The 22,683-nt window shown below is 39.7% G+C and overlaps 1 protein-coding gene across 2 annotated transcripts; it reads left to right on the plus strand.

Annotated features, from left to right (window-relative positions):
* The first annotated feature begins 578 nt into the window (after positions 1-578).
* LOC119128722 (neuronal acetylcholine receptor subunit alpha-7-like) lies at positions 579-22,318 on the plus strand. 2 transcript variants are annotated; one of them, XM_037261438.1, is made up of 9 exons: positions 579-715; positions 8,690-8,829; positions 12,269-12,313; positions 12,798-12,907; positions 17,935-18,182; positions 18,487-18,681; positions 19,638-19,724; positions 20,237-20,346; positions 21,082-22,318. In XM_037261438.1, the coding sequence occupies exons 1-9, from the start codon at positions 646-648 to the stop codon at positions 21,676-21,678; spliced, it is 1,602 nt and encodes a 533-aa protein (XP_037117333.1). In that variant the 5' UTR covers positions 579-645; the 3' UTR covers positions 21,679-22,318. The 2 variants fall into 2 exon arrangements, with proteins under 2 accessions (XP_037117333.1, XP_037117334.1); XM_037261439.1 differs by lacking the exon at positions 8,690-8,829 and having other exon boundaries at positions 641-715.
* The last annotated feature ends 365 nt before the right edge of the window (positions 22,319-22,683 follow it).

Raw genomic sequence — 22,683 nt, forward strand, 5'->3', positions numbered from 1 at the left:
AAAAAAATTAAAAAACTTTAAAGGGAAAAGGAGCATGTGTCAGGGCATCCATACCCCCATTTCTCCACATCCCTATTTTTTGCTGAATTTCATATATCACGAGTTTAAAGGTTATTGGTTTATTTTGAATACACCCACATTCCATTTATTAGGTGTGCACAGTTGTGGAGCCATATACTACAGTATATTTGCTTATTGATATATCCGCTCTTGAAAAACGACCAGATTTCTCACCAAGCAAATTTGCAGGTTGGCTAATTTTTGACAAAAATCCTAATTATTTCAGTTTATCCAGTTTTTTTTTTAAATTTCTTTATTTCTGACCTACACGATTAAAAGCTGAATCATGTTATTTGGATGAGTCCTAATGTACATTTTCTGGCAAAATAAGTTTAAATCGCACCTCGACCACCACAAGCGCGCTCCATTGTGCAATATCGTAAAGTCTCATGAACGCGCTAATCTTCACTTGTTCTGGATTGTCAATAGCGAGCATGGTGCCCCCTCCCTTCCTCTCTTGCTCACTCTTCTCCTCTTCTCCCTTTACCCCGCCTCTCTCCTGTATCTTGTTCCCGCCACCCTCCAAACGACAAAGATCATCAGCAGCAGAGAGCCCGTAGCCAGGGCCGGTGCCAACCTGCCAGGATGCGGTGCTGTAAGTTTTGGGCTGCGTGTTCGGTTGGATTTTACATGTGGACAGCCCTCCTCTTCAAAGGTATGTATGTCACAAACAAATTATTTACAGTGCACGCTCAAGGTCTGTTCAGTAAGTGCACAGGTTGGAACAAGTATGGGGGGGGGATTGAAGATGAAGGCGATTCGACACTTGTGATGGTTATTCATGGAATCCAGGAGTATTCTTCAAGTTTTGAAAGTTGAGCAATAATGATCCCTGCACTTGAAGTGCAAGATACTTTTGAATTGAAATGCTTAAGAAAATATTTGATTAACAATTCTGGACACATGCTATTAAGTTATACCTAGATATGTACAATTAAAAATATGGATATTAACATAATATGCTGTATAGTCTACAATTTATCTACAGTCTACAGTTTGGGCATAAATATAACTTTCATACACTCTACATACAGGGTGCATAATAACTTTCCTGGTTCTTTTATCTCAAACAAATTATTTTAGGTTGCATTACCTGACATGTTTCGGCTTGTACTTCCGCCTTCATCAGAGTGTCACTCATAATAATTAATCGGTACAACTATTGCTACCAATGATACTATAGCCTACTTCCCACTTGCACATCCATCCATCCATCCATCCATCCATCCATCCATCCATCCATCCATCCATCCATCCATCCATCCATCCATCCATCCATCCATCCATCCATCCATCCATCCAAAAAGCATTAACTCATGAATTTATCTTTAGATAAAAGATTTTTAGACGAGGCAGCTTTAAGAACGTATTCAATGCTCTTCTCCATCTCCACTTGATGCTAAAGGTGGTAAATAGTAAATAGAGCTTTAAAAGCAATATGTGGAGAAGCTTCTACAGCAAAAACCTCAATAATCAACCACTGTTTTTGTAAATCTTGGCGGTATTTGTACATGGCTGATACGACAGTTGGTAGTGGACATGTCATTACCTTAGGAAAGATGATTATTGGACTGAAAGTGGTTGGTTGGAGTTCCATTAAGCTGACAATTAAAACAGAAAGTCAGACAGAATGCTGGAAGCATGGTGGACTATTCACTCTTGTCTGATAACTGGTTGCCTCTTGAGCATGTCATTACAGCACCAGCTCTCCAGGCATGAGCAATCAATGCACGCTAAATCAAACTGTTACAGTAGCGTTGCAGTTGATTTGAGCCGAAATTGATTGGTCATTCGTGGAGACAGGCACAAGGATGATGCAATAGAAAAGTGACCCACACGCACTCATGAATCAAACAATATAAACTCATCTTTTCTGTACATTGTACATTATAATCATACAATTACATCCCCACTCATTTGATGAAACTAATGTTTTGCAAGTGCTCCAAATAGCCCAAGTGTTATCTTTTATACATGAAATATAGGCAAGCTTTGGAGTGCTTCTGCCTTGACACCATGTTGGAAAAGTTCCAAAGCAGAATCCTCTTCTTTCTTATGACACCATCATTCAATTGACAAGAGGAATCATCAGGCAAGAAAAGCAACCCTCAGAGAGAGGTTTTTCAATTCTTATCCTTATTCACCGCTGAGGTTTTGCTACTCTTTGAACACAAGTTGTACATAGAGGTTGAAGTAACTTTCAAAGTCAGACTCATCAAAACAACATTCGTATTCAGTTTGGGAATATGATTCAAACGACCACCAGCCCTATGCTTGGTATCGGGCTTACTCGCATCCAACAACTTTTTGGATTGATCTTTTATTCTTGACCCTCATGAAGGTTCAGACGCTCGTAAACCCAAATCTGCCTGGCCCAGATGCCGTAATATTATCATTTCCATTCAACGTCTCTTCTCTCTCTTGGTGTCTCTTTTACAGTTTTTTATTCTGTACTGCAGACTAATATGTTCCCCTAGTCAGCAATAAGTGACTCTTCCCGAGCCTCTTTGCTATTTACTAATGGCCTACATATAGCTTAGCACATTGAATGCCCTGTTCAGTTTGATACCCATGGCATACAGTGGTTTATGTGACACTCTTCAGTCAATGATGACACTTAAATTGACACATTATCTTGTTCTTGAACCTCAAAGCAATGGAAACCTCTTGTGACCTTCATCTTCCAGAGTCTGAAATGTCAAACATTTCACTAGTGAAGTTAAATCACCTTATAAATGATCTGAAATACTGTTGGACGAGGCTGGACACCTACAGTATCATGTTGGGTTAGCACTAGCATCAGTTTTGACTGAGCGCGTTATAGCATGAAAATTGAAGACACATTGGAGGTCTTTGCTTCCGGATTAGGATTAAACATCGAGTGGTTTTAGGGCTGTGATCCCTTACCATAGATTATAAAACTCCCCTATATGATTGCTATTAGCACACTTGTCCATATGTTCTGCTTGTCACATTTTTCTTTTTTCACGTTTGAATGCACAAAGTTCTCTTTAAAGTCCTTAAATGATTGTTTTTGTTTTTGTAACTAGGACACATTTATTCATTACATTTGAAATCGTTGTATACACAGTTGCAGTTGTAAATTTAAATGTAGGCAACTTCAACTCTGGAAGGTATTAATCTGGCGGCAGCTTCATAGGATGCTGCTTTCAGGTCCTCTAACCTGCCAAAAAATGTTCACTCCACTTCAACTCTGTTTTCTTTTGAAATGGTTTTTCATTCAACTTGTGCCCAACTATCACCTCTCCTCTTGGATAACAAACAAGATGACCTGAGTTTTAGATGGCAGATTCTGAACACCTGCAGAGCTTCATTGCAGAACTCCTCCGATCTTCTTATCTTGACCTTATTTTTGCATCAGTGTTCTTAATAAAGGTCTCAGTGAGTGTATTCTACATTATTTGGTCAAAGTATTCAAGTGCAGTTTCTTTTCTTTCTCAAACAAAAGTGTGTCACCATTTTGAATTAAACAACAAAGGCTGCTTTGGGAATTTATTTTTCAGCCCCTTTACACACAGGATTGAAATATTTGCATTACTTTTTATACACACTTGCACACAAGCCAACACATATTTGCACCAAAGTAGCTGGAGATGTGCAGAGTTGTCATTTGGTTGACTCACCAGCAGCCCCCGAAGGAGGGGTTGGCTGACAGCGCTTTCTTTGTGCAGAACCCGTCCCCCTGCAGGTCTTGAAAGCTGGCCCAAAACACTAAAGGATCGATGTTCTTTTATGTTTTTCAAATGCGGCATCATGTTTTGTGTTGATCCGATCAAATCCGTTTAGTATTTGTATGTCTCCTATGCAACCAAGTGTCAGTGTCTTTAATCAAAGTTGATTTAATGTAATTGGATGACTTTTTCTCTTTTTTTGTGCCGATTGTTTACCACTGTGTTTATTCATCATGATTCATGTGACCCTTATGAATTCCAAGCTTTGGTTTACTTATGCAGATATAGACAAATTTAGATGTAGCAAAGCCTGAATGGACTAAATAGAGGTGTGATAATGACTAAGTAAGTGGTAGAGAGGCAAAGATTTCAATTTGACACTTATGTCTTTACTAAATAGATACAGCAATTCAAGAACAGTGCTGGACCAGTAATGTTACTTTTAAAACATATTTCCAAGTATATTTTTTCCACACAATATTGCATTGCATTATTGTAAAATACGCTTGGAATTTACATACACTAATTTACAGTCAGCGAATAAATGTGTGTGAGACGCTAAAGCCTGAGAGGGTTTAGCGCCACTAAGCGCAGACACAAAAACATCAGACATTCCTGTGTCTTTGTCTTTCAGTGTGTGTTCATGAGATATGAGTGTGTGTGAGCCTGAGAAAGGGAGAATGGGTCCCTGTGGCGGTCTGTTTTTGGGTAGACCAGCTCCGATGAGCATGTCTCAAAGTCAAACGTTATCGCCGAGTTGTTTGACAGCAGTAGAGAATTATGGCCTGATTACCCCCAAACAAACATGCAGGAGAAACACACATTGCATAAAAAGAGATCCTACTAAATTCCTTGCATTCATTTTTAGGTGACGCAAACTAATTGGAAATGGTGCCAATCGTGTTTTTCTTGGCTCGTCGTTTATTTCAATCCAAAACCCAATTGGCTACGGAATGTCTTAATTTATTACACAAAAAAAAGCAAGTGGATTCAGGGCAGCCAGAAAGACTGTGAGAGGAGAGAATGAGATCAAACGAGAGGATGCTCAAACAAAATATACTAAAAATGAGGTTGCATAAATTAGAGCTTCATGCGCAACACTGGTGATGTATAAAGCATCAGGTTGGGACAAAAACCGATGTAGAGATTAGGGAAGATAAGAACAAGCTTCTGACTTTTCCTTTTTAAATTTTCATGTGACATTTAAAACTCTTATGATTCCAACGATGTGCACTATGGGTGGTTACCTGCTGCATTTAAACAACAGGGCAGCACAATAAAATGCCATTTAAAGTCATAGTGCACTTAAAGACTGTATTTGAATGTATTTAGTTATTCTATTCACTCGTATGGTCGTGTATATGGACTCTTTTTGAATAAATATGGAATCATATCATTCAGCCGAGAGCTTCTCAAACTTTTTACACCAAGTAGCAAAAAAATAAATAAATCTGCATGCCACCATAATGATGAATGCCGTCCCCATAGATGTTTAGCAAAACAGAAGGAATTAAAAAATTATATTATAGTACACTGTAGGCCATTGAAAATTTCTGCACCATTCTAAAAAAATAAAAACAACCGTAACTGTTGATTAGGCTGAATGTTTGGCACTTATGTAATAGATCTGTATGTAGAACTGATGTTTCAGTGAGGTTTCCCTGAAATTCTCACAATTTCATGTGTTCCATATCACCTTTGTCATCGGTTGCATCATAAAGTCAAACAAGGTCAGTGAAACCATTGTACTGAAGGAGCATGAGAAATGTGCATTTTTGTACGGTGCTACAAAGTTAAAAGCGCCTCTGCCTCACAGCCCCTGCTGTGGTGCTGATACCCTTGGGCTTGCTTTAGTGCCCAGAGGTGCTCTAGCGCTGCTTATTAAATCAGAACTAATTTTACGCGCAGTATTCTGATCCAATTCCAGTACACACTCCTCAACCTGTATGGAGCATTAAAGACCGTTTTAGGATTCTATGTTCTAAACATTCAGCCCATATTCTACGTATGAATGAGTGCAGTGTCATTGCCATTAAGATCGAGTTGATGCATTTCTAACTTAGACTTTGTTGTTTCCGTTCAAATGTGACAAGATGGCCATTTGTTTAAATGAATACTCATTCTCTTTAAACTAAACAAGAGATGTTTTGAGTATATAATTTAGGGAAGCTTATCTAAAATGGCAGTGGTACACATCTTGCCCGACCAGTCCTAATTTTGAGAGGATGCTTTGCGTAGATTTAAAACGATTTTTTTACCAAAGAGCTGAAAGATCATTTGGAGCTTTGAGTGACTTGACTGGCTACAAATATTTTTTAGCACATTAAAGTTGTACAACCTCAGGTGTTAATTTCTAATGAAATGTTGTGTAGCTTTACTGGGTGGCTTGAAGTTACGGCTGCTAGTGAGTGTATGTTTCTCCCAGAATTGGTATTTTTAGATATTATATAATTCAATATTCCCTACAGCCTATCACTATCATGCATTCTGGATGAGTGAAGCTTTTTTGCTGATTGACAGAAAAAAAAACCTGATTCCATCAAGATTGGGGGGGGGGCAAATATTCATTAGTTTTTAAATTAGATGTCTGCAATATGTTCCAAATAAGTTCATTTGTCACTTTTCATTTTAAAGACTTGAGAACAAAGGACACTAATTGTTGAAGATCTAAAGGTGGAATTCTTTGCTGTTCTCTCTGAATGTACATGAGTTCCTCAACAGTCCTTGGTCTCTAAGGTCATATTTTGCGATTCATAATGCACCACACATTTTCATTTCATTTCACATTTCAGGTCTGGACTACAGACAGGCCAGTTAACGTAGTACCCGCACCCTTTTACTACGAAGCCACGTTGTTGTAACACATGCAGAATGTGGCTTGTCTTACTGAAATAAGATGGAATGTCCCTTAAAAAGACACTGCTTGGATCTCACCATACATTGTTCCAAAAACCTTCATGTAGCTTTCAGCATGAATGGTGCAAAGTACACATGTCATGGGCACAAACATATCCCCATACAGATGCAAAGAGGCTTTTGAATTTGAAAACATTCGGGATAGTCCTTTTTCCTCTTTGACCTGGAGGTTATGACATCTTTGATTTCAAAAGCAATTAGAGACGTGGACTTGCCGAACAACGGTGCGGCCTACTTCTCCACTTTGTCCATCTGAGAAGGTTCATATACATATGACCTTTGCTTAGAGTGGTCGAGTATTAACTTGCATTAAGTGACAAACTGTGTTAACTTTGGGTCATTTATTTTTTGATAGGTTGGGCCTGGCCTTTTGTTTTTCATATTTACTCTGGTTGCTCAGTCACACGTTGCCAGAACAAGTCTACTCCCATACCACTCGTTGTGCGCTCTGCCAGTAACGCGTCCAGCCTTGTTCTTTGTTGTTACTTTGTGCCTTTCACTGCCTGTTGGCTAATTTCGAGTGTGTACATAAATCATTCTACTTTGCCACTTCTGTGCCCTGTCTACTTCTGGGTCCAATTCAGGGTCATTTACATCACACTGGAATTTTCTTTTTTAAGTGTTCCTGACAACATGTGGCAAAATCCTTTATTCAATGTTACAGGTTTTCTGATACAGCACCGCCTGAGGGATCGGAGGTCATGGACATTTAGTGCCCTATATTCATGCTCAGCGCAAATCTCGTGCAGTCAAACTGTTTGAATCAGTGGAAATGTATTTTTTTTCTCCTAGAAGGCTAGGCAAAAAGTTACTTGTGCTGTTGTGCAATGTGGGAAGGAACGCAGCTGACCTGTTTGCCATCCAATGCAGCAACTCAACTAGTTCCCTTTAAAATCGGTGCAGAGTGAGACCGACATGGCATGAAGATGCAAGAGATTAGTGCGTGCAAAGTACATTTTCAAGGAACTAGAATAGCTCCACTTGCAAATGACGTGAAGTTTGCCAATGAGGACGAGGCAGTTGGAGAAGTTGGTGCATCTGTGAACCTTTCCAGGGATACTCCTTTTATACCCAATCGTGACACTCACCTGTTTCCAACCTGTTAACCTCTGGAATGTTTTTAAGCATTCCTCAATTGTCCCCATCATTTGTGGCTCCTGTTTCATATTTTTTTTAACATGTTTTAGGCATCAAATTCAAAATAAAAAGAAAATTCATGACTGAGATATTTATTAAAAATGAATAAACTGGGGTGCTTTTCTTTGTGCCTGGCGTGAGCCACACATGGCTTGTTCGGGCATTGAAGACTGAATACTTTCTTCCTCACCAGCACAATTGCATGAGTCAGGCAGCAGCAGGATCACTAATACCCCCTACGAATGACTGCTTTACTATTATTATTTTTTTTATGTTTCTGTGAACTTCAGTTCACACCGTGTCAAAACACATGCTCATCATTTGGTCTCTGAATACATTGTGCAAAAATAAGCACATTTATGGCTTTACTTGCACTGCCACTGATTATTTCTTAAATCTTTCTGCATCAATTAATAGTTTCAATATCCTTTTTAATCATTTGTGCCACACAAAAAAATCCCATGCAATCTATATTTGACCTTGATATGTAATTTAAGATATTTTCCTAAATGCCGATTTATATTATGTGCTGACTAGACTCTGGTAGCTTGCTCTATTTTGTCTGACCTCGAACACTAACTTGCCATAACGCTTCCCATTTGGGCATTAATGGCCCGATCAGCACCCTGCCAGGCTGAAGACATGCGCGCTCCTTTTACTCTTCACAAAGCTAGGATTGACTTGCTCTTTCTGCCATCCAGCTGACTATAATTGCAATTGGGATGGTTGCCGAATGGAGGAATTCCTCCATGGAAAGCCGAGCTGAACTGTTTTGTGCAGTTGTCTAAGTGACGCTGTTAAAATGAAAATAAACAAATAAAATAAGCTTTGCTGTATTAGGGAAATTAGCTACCTTGTGTAACTTCGCTCCTGTTGGTCCCCAGGATCTCTGCAAGGAGAGTACCAGAGGAGACTTTACAAGGAGTTGCTTGCTAACTACAACCGACTGGAAAGACCAGTGGTCAATGACTCAGCTGCCATCCTGGTGGAGCTGGGCTTCACTCTTCTGCAGATAATAGATGTGGTGAGGAGCATAAACAGTACATGTTAGAACCTATTTGCCAGGCATATGCCATGAAAGATGTGGCATTGAATGTTAAACTTCTCTTCATAAATTCCCTCTAAATTACTCATTTACAGTGAAAGTCTGTAACAATCAAATCAAACGCAATATTGCATTGTGTGAATATCAAGCTTTGCTCTCTTGTATGATGTGGAAAAAAAAAAATCAAATGGAGTGAATCATAAAGCATCAACAGCATATACACCTTGAATGTCGCTGGTGTCAGGCCAAAACCTCATGTCACATTTTGGTGAATTTCATATACTATATTTTCAAAAATCTATACTTTTGGTCAGTTCAGATGTGTTACTTTTAACATTTATTGGCCAATCTAAATTGTTGAAAATGGCTTGCTTTTGTACACGATGCAGTGTTAACGGTTGGATAAAACTGCCACTTTTGGGGTCTTCTAAAAAGTGTTGATTCTGGAGATACAAGAATTCCGTCCGACGCCAGCGATGTACATAATCATGAATTCATGTTACATGAACGGTTTGACTCAGGGAAAGACATTTTCCCGAAATCCCCCTCCCTACACACACAAATATGTTCATATAGCAATAATCTCTTAACCTCCATTCATTTTTTGCTCTAATTCAAAGTTCTTAAAAGTAGTTGCTAGTCTAAATGAGACAGCCCAGAAACAATCCTGGATAACCACAACAGTGACCTTGACCAACAGTGAATTGAATTACTGTGCAAGGTTAAATTTTGATTTGCAATTCCCATCTTCTTACAGAAGAAGAAAAGTGGTTCTGTTGATTCTTCTTTGTCAAAATGGACAGAAACTGCAGTTCTTGTGCTTATGCCTGCAGGGCCTCTTTTCTTTCACTCTAAGGAAATTACATTGGTTACGTGGCTCGGCATTATCTTCAGCAAAGTGGATAGACTATTGGGGTTTTTTTGCATTTGTTCCTCAAAAAAAGCAAAATTGACAGCTAAACTGCTTTTCTACTGAAGATGTGCATGAGTCTGCTCTATTTTCCTTTGCTTGGAGTGTTCAGCTTTTAATACAAAAAAGTAGCGAGAAGAATTGTGAAAGCCAGACATTATTCAGTTCATGACACACTAAGAAACAACAACAAGAATAAGGAGGTAGAGAAATAACTGTGGCTTTGAGACAAGATTTAGTAGGGCAGCAAGACAATGCTGCAGTCTTCAGAACTAAGGCATAGCAACAGCATAGTTAGATAAACATGTTTATTTTTGTGGTTTCTATCCATAAACTGTATCTTCAAAAATTCTAGTCACACAGAAATGTCACATTTGTTCGACCAATGAGCAGAGGTAGTTCACGTCACCCATGTGCTATTAAACTGAAAAGAGTCAATGAGTACAAGAGTCAAAAAGTCAAAGTCAAAGTCAGCTTTATTGTCAATCCCTTCATACGTCAAGACACACAAAGAAACCGAAATTCCGTTTCCTCCATCCCACGGTGACGAGACATACAAGTAGGCGACACAAAACAAAAACAAGTAGGCACAAACCATAAATAATAAATAATAAATAAAATAAAATGAGCGATGAATAAAAACAGACCAATAACCCATTGAATATGAGGGGCAAAACCGAGCCAGTGAGCACACAGCAAGAACAGGACGCTACGCTGAAAGGGGGAGCGAGTTCAGGATCCTAACAGCCTGGAGTACGAAGCTGTTGGAAAGTCTGGTGGTGCGGGAGCGCAGGCTCCTGTACCGCCTCCCAGAGGGCAGAAGTTCAAACAAAGGGTGAGCGGGGTGACTCACATCACTCACAATCTTGGTCGCCTTGCGGGTGAGATGGGAGGTGTAAATGTCCTTCAAGGAGGGGAGAGAAGCACCAATAGTCTTACTAGCCGTTTTCACAATGCGCTGCAGGGCCTTCAAGTCTTGGTCAGTGCAGCTGCCACCCCAGACAGCAATACAGCTGGAGAGGACGCTCTCAATGGTGCCGCGGTAAAACGTAGTCATGACGGCCGGAGGAGTCCCCGCTCGCCTGAGTTTCCGAAGGAAGTACAGGCGGCGCCGGGCCTTCTTCGCCAGCGACGCGGTGTTGGTGGACCAGGAGAGATCCTCACTGATGTGCACCCCCAGGAACCTGGCGCTGCTCACTCTCTCCACCACAGCACCGTCGATGGTCAGCGGCAGGTGTTGGGCGTGACCCTTCCGGAAGTCAACGACAATCTCCTTGGTCTTGTCGACGTTCAGCAGGAGGTTGTTGTCCCTGCACCACGCGGTCAGAAGGTCAACCTCCAGCCTGTATTGAGTCTCGTCTCCCTTGGTGATGAGACCCACCAGAGTCTAAAATGCATGAAACAGCAAGACCCGGAGAACCAAGATGGTGGGTCTTCAAGAGGGCTTAATTGGATGAGAAATATGTCTGAGGGGCAGTCATTTAGGGCTTCAAAGGTCTGTGTGCTCATCTCATGAAGGATGATATAAATTACATCATTATTTGAAGTCGCAATACCCACATCCTCAGAAGCTGACTTCCAAGACGTATTGCAGATGCTTTAGCAGACGAGTTATAAATCTCTGAAGAGACTGACATTAAGCAATGCACCAACATCTGCATCGTCTGCTGTCCGACATGATGGAGAGTGTGCCACATTTCAACCTGAAAGGAAAAGGTCAAAATATATATGTGGTGGATTAGCCGATGCAACACGAAAAAATATAAAAATGAAAATAAATATTTCACTTCCTGAAATTCTGTATTCAAATCCATGGAGAACTTTTGTGTTTTCCTTACAGTGCATGCAGATCAGATTCTCAATATTGCAACATGAAAATGTCTGCATGCAGTGTTCGGAACATTGACAATTACACTCCCTGCAGTACATAAAATATACAAAACTGCATTGCTTCTTGGGCAGCATGGTAATATAGTAGTTATCTCAGCTCAAGCTCTCCTTAGCGTAGTTGACATATTCTCCCATGTTTGTTCTATTTTTTTTTAATTCTGACCGCTTCCTTCCACCGTCCTAAAAATATACATTATAGACTAACTGAAGACTTTAAAGTGTTCACAAATGTATAATTAATATATTTACAAATGAAAACAGTCTCACCTAGAATGTAGTAAAAATGCAAAAGATTTGTCCCACCGGTGTAATCTAAAAGCATCTATAAAGCAAGACAAATAAAACTGTAAACTCATTTGGTACTATAACATTGAATTGTTATTCAGTTGTATTTCTCTGTGGATAACTTAGCCAAATGAAAAGGATGTTAGCAATAATGCATTCAATTGAAACTTGCAAGTTAAGCAAACTGCACAAACAAACAAACAAACAAGTAAATAAATAAATAAAATAAAACAATGCACAATAAACACAATTTGAAAGAATTACATTCCTCAAGATGTTGCATCACATTTGTGTAAAAAAATTATTTTCATGATGTTCTCTCTCTGGTGTCAGGATGAAAAGAACCAAGTGTTGATGACCAACGCCTGGCTGCAGCTGGTGAGTCACTGCAAAAATTTTGTACAAAATGTCTATGGGATTTATTATGTCCATTCATCCAGAATAACATCACTGATACTTCAATTTGTGTCCGTATGGTGTAGCATCATACATTTGCAAGGGTCTTGGCTGTCTATGGTGAACACTTGTTTCCAATACAAATGAGCCTTCGTGAGTTATACAGTGCTCAACCCTAATATACTGGTCAGAACCTGCAATACCAAAAGTTACAGTTTCAGGCCATAAAATTAAAGCTGCCAAGCATAAAATCACCTCTGAAAGAAAAGCATACGTGCATGAAAATTGTATTTTGAATTTTTACTGGCCCTCACAAGATTGTGCACCATCAGCATCTTTCCCTGAATGAAAGATCGTGGAAACACACTCCTAGAAAGATATGACCCTTTTCATTCGCCTATGTAAGCATTACGACAACCATGCAAATAAATGTCATATAGAAGTAGAATATCTCTCTGTCTCTCAGTACTGGACTGATATCTACCTGAGCTGGAACCCAGAAAACTACCCTGGTGTCCAGAACCTTCGATTCCCTTCAGACCAGATCTGGACTCCTGACATCCTTCTTTACAACAGGTCAGATTTCTTCCTTCTTCCAGCAGGCTCATTTACGTACATGCACTAGCATCATGTATGCACTTGTTCATATGCAGGAAGGCAAATGCAGGTTTATTTGAACTGTACATCATTGCTGATTTTTTTCATGGACATTACATAATCATATTGCAAACACCACTGATTATAAAGCATTATAATATATGGCAATAAATAGAAGCATGAAGAAGATAAATATTGACAAAACTAAGTGATAAAATTGGCTTTTTGGAGGGGGGGGGGCAATGATGACTGGAACTGACGTGAATCTTTGCTTAGACACAACCACAGTACTGAAGATTAATGTAAAGACATGTTTGTCCAAATCCCTCTGAGACATTCATTAAGACCTCTAATCCTAAATAGATTTTTTTCCGCGCTAATAGGCTGACTTTGTAATTATCTTAATGTCTTGTTCAAATTGTCTTCAATTGCTCTTCCTTGTTCTCGCACACTGCAGCTTTATCTTGTTTTAAATCAAGGGGATTGAAGCAAAACAAATAGATGATGCAAATTATTATCGTTACCAAGTGTTTTCTAATCCGGAGGGAGGTTTTTTTACCCCCACATTAATGTGAATGTGAGTATCGTGTAGTTTCTCTGTCATAAAAATGGGCTTTTAAAAATACTTTTTTTTTCAATTACAGTCTAATCCTTCTCATTCGGCACTATTTTACTATCTGCTCTTCTTAATCCCGACATAGAAATAGAAATAGCTGCCAAATAATCTCTTATGAAGAGCATGATTATTATTGGTCTCATTCTGGACAAGGGTAGTAATAAAAAATAATGTGCCGAATTTTTTTCTCTTTGGAGAAAAAGCAGAGCAAAGGGTTGATATTTTAAAAATCCAATTGTCTCGGATGAGAGTGTGAGATCATGTGAGAAAAACTACTTACGCAGCAGAGAAAATAAATGATTGCTGACTCAAATGTCTGGGAGTGTATATTAAACATCCGGACAAGTGTTGCTTTAACATTAATAACCCTGAAATGCTGATTAAATAACACACATGTACTTTAGGGATGAGATCATTTCATTTTAGTTAAACAAAACTGTTGCTACTGTGTATTTAAGTCCCAGTTCTATTTCACTTATGTCAAAGGGAGCACAAGGACAGAACAAAGGTTTGGGTGTATTAACCCAAATATTTAAAGCTCAGCTTTTAGACCTGCCGGATTAACCATCCTAATCCTGCTGCTCTCTTTCCCCATCTCAACCCTTTACCCGGAACCTTTCCTGCCTCATTCTCTCATTCATCCATCTTTTTTCACCACTGCTCCTCGCATTTGGCATTTTTCTTTCATGACTCATCTTTTTGTCATTACCGGGATTCACTCTATTCAATTTTCTTCTTTATTTTATCATCTGAACTCTTCTACCTGTTGTTTATAAATCATACCCTCCACAGAATTTGATTTTGTCAAGCAGTCACTATATTCACAAGTTTCTCCCATTTTGTTTTCTTGCAGATTTATCAACTTTTGACTCTTCCTCTTAGAAATTTATGTTTTTTTTTTGTTATTATCCTTAGTTTAGATACTTGTAATCATCTTACAGTAGGTTTGCTCAATGAGTCAATTTTATTTGCAAATGAACTTATTATCTCTGTCAAGGACAATACAATTTTGTTTTCGGCAATTAACCATCATGACTGTGGAGAGAAAATATTTGTTTTGCTTTAGCCTTTGATTTGTTTTGCTCCTTAGGAGAAATAAAAAAGTACAGTTTCAGCTATAATATGGAATGCAAATACTGACATCCTAACTGGTGATATGGTCATTCAGTCAAGTTCAGGTGTGCAGTGTGATGAGCCAGAGAGCTGTACTAAAAAAATCAGCCAGTTAATTGTAACACAAATACCACCACAGGCATAAGACACACTGTTATGGTACTTGTTATCCCATCAGAGAGCATTCAGCACCACTCTAATCTCATTGTTTTGAATAGTGGATGCTGACTTCACATGCCCTTTGACCTGTTGGAGCTATCAGGTCAGATGGCATAATTAGATGAAATACATCTGATCTGAAATTATTCCAGCCATTAAATTACTATTATGATACTTTTTTAGATCAATGAGCCGGCTATTCATTCTCAACCAAATCAGGATATAAACAAATGAACAGTGTATTTTTATCTGACTCTGTGATGGTTTTGGATGCAAACTGATGGCGGCTATGCTTGACATAGTGGTTCAAGATTCTGCACTTTTTTTTTTTTTGCTGTTTACCCTCAATTATGTTGCTCAACATAACTGGACCCTCCTACCACATGGCAATTAACTGGCCATAAACTGATTCCTCATCTGTGTTTCTTGCTTTTGCCACACAAGATGGCCCTTGTGGGAATTTAGTACATAAACTACTGTATATGACCTCCTTTGTGGTTTCACTTGACTGACGATCAATCCGTTACTTAAAGTACGCCCAGCTCAAGTTAAGGTACAGTAAATGTTGAACTCCAATATGTCATTTATGGTGACTTGACACAATTTCAGCAGATTGTGAGTATATTTTAAAGAGTTTGGTGCTATCGCTATGTTAGTCTAGCCTCCGTACCCCAAATGCGGAAATAATACGTACAGTCCATTGTTATTGTTGTTTTTTTTCCATGCATATATTGGTCATATATTGACTGACTGGACAATTAACAATATAATAACACATGAAAGCTCATGTGAAATTACATCGGTTGGCATATTAATACAAAATAATCAACATGCAGCAACAGTTGTGTAATGCAACATTATTTCAGCAAAATGATCCCATGCTGTATGTTTCCACATTTCTTACAGTGGATGACTTGAGGAAGATGATGATGTGATATAATCTATTTAGCCCGCTTCATTTGCCGTATATGCTCCCTTCTTACTATAAATATGTCACACTTGAAAGTAGGAAATCACTGTACTGTAGCCTATTTGCCTGTGGGCTTCTTGGCATCTCATTAACCACTGAGCCCAGATGTCAGGATTTCCTGACTAACGATTTTATTTCTCAACTGTGAAATCATGAACTTGGGCAAACTCATTTCAGTTCAGTCATTTCAAAAACATTGAAAAATGCCCCCCTCAGAAAAAAAATGCTGCCAAGCACTAAAGTGAAGTAAACAACTAACATTGGTATCAACAAAGGTACAACGTGGTATCCAGGCACTAACTAAACTCCAGATAAGTCAGCATTCACTCTCCCCTTCACGCCTAACAGCAATTCAAAGTATTTAGTTCAATTACATGTTGTTGAGTTTTTGCTGCAAGGCAGATGTGCTAGTTGTCAAAAGGGGATATGGTCAATATCTTTGTATGTATGTAGAAGTAGATCAACAAGCTCACACAAAATTCTAAGGCAAAAAAATTACAAAAGTTTTGTAATTGCCTATGGATCTCACATGATGGCGGGAAAGCACTACTTATGTCTAACTCAAACTTTTCACTTCACCTCAGCATCCTTGACACAAAGATGCCACCAGATTGCGTCAAATAAAAAATAGGGTTATATTGGCCAGTGCACAAAAAAAGTGAATAGTTGGCAGTCAATAAGTGGCTTTTTTAAGCAAACGCCAAATCAAAAATGTGTAGCGGGCCGGTTTACTTTGCAAATTGATTACTACCAATTGTACATTACTAACAATCGGACGGCAGTTTTTGTTTAATTTGATTATTATTTGTAAATGCTTCTGTTTCTTGATGTCAGCACTAAAATTCTTCTCACTGAAAACCTCAATAGTTTTTCAATGTTTTTTTATGATTACTTTCAGCACATCTTATGATGCCCAGTATTTTCGGGCGGACAGCTTTTTCTGATATCAGCCTGAGTACATAATCGAAGGACGTAGGCAAACGTAATATTGTTTCAATATTGTGTCAATGCCTCTTGCATGCTGATTTTAAAGGGAATGAGAGGGATCACTTGCATTGGCTGGGAAATAAGTTGTTCGCTCCCACAATGACACAGACGCTCCTTTCTAACTGCATGTCTACGAAAATCCCAAAAGAAAGAACACTCCAATTTCTTGCACTGGACACAAATGCAGGCCCTACGGTGTTCTGTCTGACTGTGCTGGAAGGCAAGGCTTGTTACTTACAAAAGAGCATATCTGACTTTAAAAGGTCTCCTATGTGTTCACAGCTAATCCACAGTTGATTGTTAAAGCAGATGGTTTATTAGCCCACCTTTTTCATGTGTACGATCCAAATGAATTCATAGCTGCTATTTTTAGGCTGAAGACAAAAGTTGTCCGCACCACAAGTATGCGCGCTCTCCTACACACACCACGTTCCCTGGATTACAAGGATGTGAACACGTTCGGTTTAAATAAATCTTTCAATAATAAAAGCTTGAATAATTCATGACGTGGTTTTGCCTCTGTCACCCCATTTTACTACCTCCAGCTGATAGTGGCACGCATGGAAGAAGAATAAATCACAACACAATTATATGACTCATTTTGACTAGGGGCGGGGTCAAATAAAAGGGGGTCCTTCCAGGTATTGCGCCGAGATGCAGTTCATGCTTTCCTTTGTCTGGGCTTGTGAATGAAGCTCAAGTCGGATCCAGCAAATTATCTCTCAAGTTTGGGATCTGAGTGTGGATGCATTGCGTGTGCTTTTCATTCATATGTAGAGCTGACAGTGGGTCTGAGCCTTAACGGTGTTGATAGTTCTGAGAAAAAAATTGTCAGCTGTGCATTGAGGCATTCAAAGGCAAGCCAAGGCAGATTTTGTCACGTGCCCATGCCACCTGCCATCCAACCAGTGATTTTCCTTCCGTCAATTGTTCTCAGCCACGCCTGGCACTGATCAGAACCTTGGACAGTTCTCTTTCTCTGCTCCTGCCCCTCCCGTCCTGTTATTGCCCGCTCTTGCTGCTCATTACCACACCTGCTACCAGCTCGTTCACCCTCTTACTTAAACCTTGCAAACACATCACTTCAAGCTATTTTAGCTTTTGATGTATTCATGGAGTCTCCATAGTACAGATAATTCTCACTTGTTACTCTCCTCCCAGTGCGGATGACCGCTTCGATGCCACTTTCCACACCAATGTTCTAGTGAATGCTTCGGGTTACTGCCAGTACATCCCACCCGGCATCTTGAAGAGCACTTGCTACATTGACGTGCGCTGGTTCCCCTTTGATGTCCAGAAGTGTGACTTGAAGTTTGGCTCCTGGACACACAATGGCTGGCTGCTGGATCTTCAGATGCTGGATGTGGACACATCCACCTACATACCCAATGGCGAGTGGGATCTTGTGGGTAAGTTGCTTTGTATTTTGCTAGCTTGACAGGCATGTAGTACGTGAGAGGAAATAGAAACATCCCTTAGCGATTAATAGGTTACTATGATGAGAATTTGCTTCTCTTCATTCCAATGTTTCACTATTCGTGCCATGGCTAATAATCGACAAAACCAAGGCTGTTGCATGCAATGTGATACATTTCTTTAATTGTGTGACCCATCTCTCCATTCATCCTTCTTTCACCCATATGGCTGTTTAGACGGACAGATGGGATGATTGTGTTAATGTTTTTTGCACTTGGTTCTCCCTGTGTCCCTCAGGTGTCCCAGTCAAGCGCAATGAGCTATACTACGACTGTTGCAAGGAGCCCTACCCTGATGTGACCTTCACAGTCACCATGCGCCGCAGAACGCTTTATTACGGCCTCAATTTGCTCATTCCCTGCGTGCTCATTTCTGGCTTAGCTCTTTTGGTCTTCCTGCTGCCTGCTGACTCAGGAGAAAAGATCTCTCTAGGTGAGATGATACATAGATGTGAGCAATTAAGAATTTGGGAGTTGGCCATGGCTTTGTAGATGTAACCTTGTCGTTTCTGGGAAGACTTTAGATTTAGAACTGTGCCTTTTGGAATTTCTGTCCACATTTTGTCAAGTGAGAGTGACATTGATGTTCCATCGTGTGGGTTGTCTCGAAAATATTTCGAGTCAAACCTAGATTTAATAATTGTAGTTGATGATGCAAAAAAAAAAAAATTCAAATAATTCAGGGTTACTGATGGAGTAGTGCATGGGTAGGCAGTACACCAGCCCTCAAGGACCGGAGTTGCCTACCCATGCCGGGTTGAGTTCCTACTCAGTGACAGCGTGAGTGTGAAACCTTGTCAGTTTCTTGTGAAGGAACCTCGTTCCATCCTTGAACATCTAAATCTTTTGGGAATGCTCAATCAGGACCTCACCTAAAAATAGTTGGGTGAAAATAATAATATAATATGGGGGACAACCCAAATTTTGGTTATTCATTTAACTGAACAAGTTGGGTCAAAATGCCCTTTTTTTCAAGAAGAAATGCTGACGGCATTGAATATTTCCAACCTACATTTAAGTACGAAGCATGCAATACTGTGTGTTCATATGTGTATGCAAACATTCTCATAAATCATGTATCGAGTCATAAATACATGCATGTAAAACCGCTTGGAATAATTGAATTTCTAAGGGGACTTCCATCCGCGGTTTTTGACGGATTGCCGCATGTGGATGAGCAGTCACCAGTTAACATGAATTTGACAGATTTCTGGAGGGCTAAGCTTCCTTGAGCATTCTCCCTGACAAATTACTGTGGTTTTGAGAAGATAACTGACTATGACCATAAGTAATTTCAAGAATAATTTCACGCATCAGTTGTTTACCTCACATTAATCATTTTCCTTATGGTATGCTCCTTATGCCTTGTCTCTGTATTTTTTTTGCAAGGAATCACCGTGCTGCTTTCGCTAACTGTTTTCATGCTTCTGGTAGCTGAGATCATGCCGGCCACCTCTGACTCAGTTCCCCTCATCGGTAGGTTCTATTTATGTGTGACTCTGTCATATACACAGAATCACCCACAGGAAAACAACCTGACACAGTGGAATCATGTTGCTGAGCTATTTATATGCACGTACACGCTGTTGCAATATGGCTCCGCCCATCAAAGCAAAGTGACTATTGATTCTGTCAGTCATCGCTTTGACATTATTAACCACAAGCCTTGGAGCATTTCTGCCAGCAGTATTAACACATGCATTGTGATAAATGTGTTATTCAATGCTGACTGACCTCTAAATATTGTTTTCTCCAATGTGACACTGTCTGAGAGGTATTACGTTAACAATACAGTCTAAATAGCTAAATGGCTACCCAACCAAGCATAATATTTGCTTTAAATGGCTGAAGGACAAGTCTAACTGCCCTCTTAATTAAAATGATTGAATGTGGCTATTAACTATTTTCAACAGCACCCTAAGATAGGTCTTTTACCATGAGATTTGAATCCCCAGAAAGTATGCTCACATTTGTTGTGTGTCTTCCAGCTCAATACTTTGCCAGCACCATGATGATAGTTGGAATGTCAGTGGTGGTGACTGTGATCGTCCTGCAATTTCATCACCATGACCCTCAGGGAGGCAAGATGCCCAAGTGGGTAAGTGATAGATTTTTTTCCCCCTGTGAACTCTCCTCATTAGGCAGATATGGAACATCCAGGTCCAAAAGTTAAAACCCTGCCACAGTTTGGCTTTAGCCACAGATGCTTCGGCTGCAGGTATACGAGCTTCGGGATTTTGTTTACTTGGCGAAACCCAGAACCTACTATAGCTAAAGCCAAACTGTGGGAAGGATTTTACTTTTTGGTCTTGATTTGCCATCCCAGGCATTCGGGGCAGGCGGACTCAGATAAGCCAACATGTACTCAATCATGAGAAGACACCTCGAGCAGATATATCATTAATATGGGCGGAAGTGAGAAAGTGAGAGAGAGAGAATGTGATTTTATAGATGACCATTGATTCAGATCATTTTTTGTTTAATGTTCAAGTGGACTTGTATTAAGCCTTATTTTTGGACAGCTTGTTACGCTACGTAGCAAGAATTTGTTTAACAAATAAATCTGACATCATCAAAGTGTTCTATTGATAGTTTACATAAAAATCTGTCTCAATAATAGTTTGGCAAATTGATTTAAGTTTTATAAAGCCGCATGATTTTTACTCACACCAACTGGATCCTGCTTGGTGAAAATTTACTTTCAGTTAGGTTTGCAAATTGTTACTATTCTTTGATCATTAAAGATGAGATGAGAGCAATTGATTGTTGTTGTGTAAACAAAGTGAATGAATTCAAAAACACAATTTTCCATGAGTGCAATGTACATGTTTAGGTTCGGGTGGTCCTGTTGAACTGGTGTGCTTGGTTTCTGCGGATGAAGCAACCTGGCGATGAGCGCAGGCGTCCTGGCTACAAGCACCGCCATACTACCCAGCACCATTCCAGCAGCAACTCTATCGAAATGGGCGCCGTTCCAAGTCTCTCCATTCCTCTCTCCCAAACGTCCTGCCCACCATGCACCTCAGGCACCTCCAACGGTTCAATGAGCCTCTACTTTGGCAACTACCATCCAATGGAGACTCCACACTGCCCACCGTCCAGCGACTCTGGTGTAGCACTGGGGGGTCGCGCTCACTGCTCCCCTGGTGAAGAGGCTGAGCCCCCCAGTGTTCTGGGAATGGGTGCGGGGATGGGAGTCAGGATCCCACCACCAGAGATTCAGCGCATCTTGGAGGAGGTGACCTACATAGCCCAGCGCTTCCGTAATCAGGATGAGGCTGAGGCCATTAGCAGTGAGTGGAAGTTTGCAGCAGCAGTGGTGGACCGTCTGTGCCTGGTGGCCTTCTCGCTCTTCTCCATCATTTGTACCTTCACCATCCTCATGTCAGCACCCAATTTCATAGAGGCTGTCTCCAAGGACTTCACATAGCTGGATGCAGGAAAAGAAAAGTATTTATCACTCTTTGTGGGCCATAATTCTAATTGTATTTTTCTTATGTAAATATAGATGTTTTAAGTCTCAGCTACCGCTAACTTCTATGTGCAAACACACACACATGTTGTCCATTTGAGCTCACTTGCCAAATTATGATCTTGATTATCATCTTAAAACCTTTTCCACCATTAACGTTAGCTATAATTTTGCACAACTCAATTAGAGTGCACAGGGGGGGGGGGCTTTTTCAAACAACTGAAATTATGTGCTAGTATAAGTGAGCAGACACTCTTTGCTTTTGTAAGTAGTATGTAGAGATACTCACTGTGAGAATCACATTTTAAATTTGATTCTCTATTTTGAGTGATTACATCTGTACTGTATTTAACGCTCTTGGGGTTACTTTAGTGTTTCGTGCAAAACAAATGCTTTATGTCAACTGGTTGGAATGGACCAATAATACAGATTCAATGTTGTCATTCAAATGTATTTTATTGTAGTTTGTTTATGTCCTTAGCTATTTGCTTGGAAACTCCAGCGGTAAGCTACTATAAAGGAAGTTCAAAGTTGCTACAGTGACCTTGGACGGTCTGTTACTCTATCTCACAATAATTTTGTGCGATTTGTAAGAAATGTAATGCACTAGAATATAGAATATTTGGAGGGATTTAATAAACCTTAAGCCTATCCTCACAACACTAACTGCTTAAAAATTAGGGACAACAATAGCATGTTGGCCATGCAAGATTGTGGGTGTGTTGCTTTGTAATATACATGGATACAGAGTTCACAGAGGCAGTTGCAATGCTTGTTTTTCCGCGAATTAGTAAAGTTTTAATTTAATAAAGTACTTGGGCTTCTATACAATATTCTAATGTAAGTCTTATGACGTGTCTCCCTCAAATAAAGAATTACTAAAGGCCCCAAGTCTCATGACGTGTCTCCCTCAAATAAAGATTATTAGTAAAGGTGTGAGAATTTAAGAAAAAAAATCTAAAT

Source organism: Syngnathus acus, chromosome 10 (genome assembly GCF_901709675.1).
Source record: "Syngnathus acus chromosome 10, fSynAcu1.2, whole genome shotgun sequence".
NCBI lineage: Eukaryota > Metazoa > Chordata > Actinopteri > Syngnathiformes > Syngnathidae > Syngnathus > Syngnathus acus.

Excerpts from the sequence above, each read along its gene's own strand:
- LOC119128722 (XM_037261438.1), top strand. The coding sequence starts at position 646 with ATGCGGTGCTGTAAGTTTTGGGCTGCGTGTTCGGTTGGATTTTACATG. Across the intron at positions 8,830-12,268 it reads TTCTGCAGATAATAGATGTG|GATGAAAAGAACCAAGTGTT; the intron begins GTGAGGAGCATA and ends CTCTGGTGTCAG. Across the intron at positions 12,314-12,797 it reads CCAACGCCTGGCTGCAGCTG|TACTGGACTGATATCTACCT; the intron begins GTGAGTCACTGC and ends TCTGTCTCTCAG.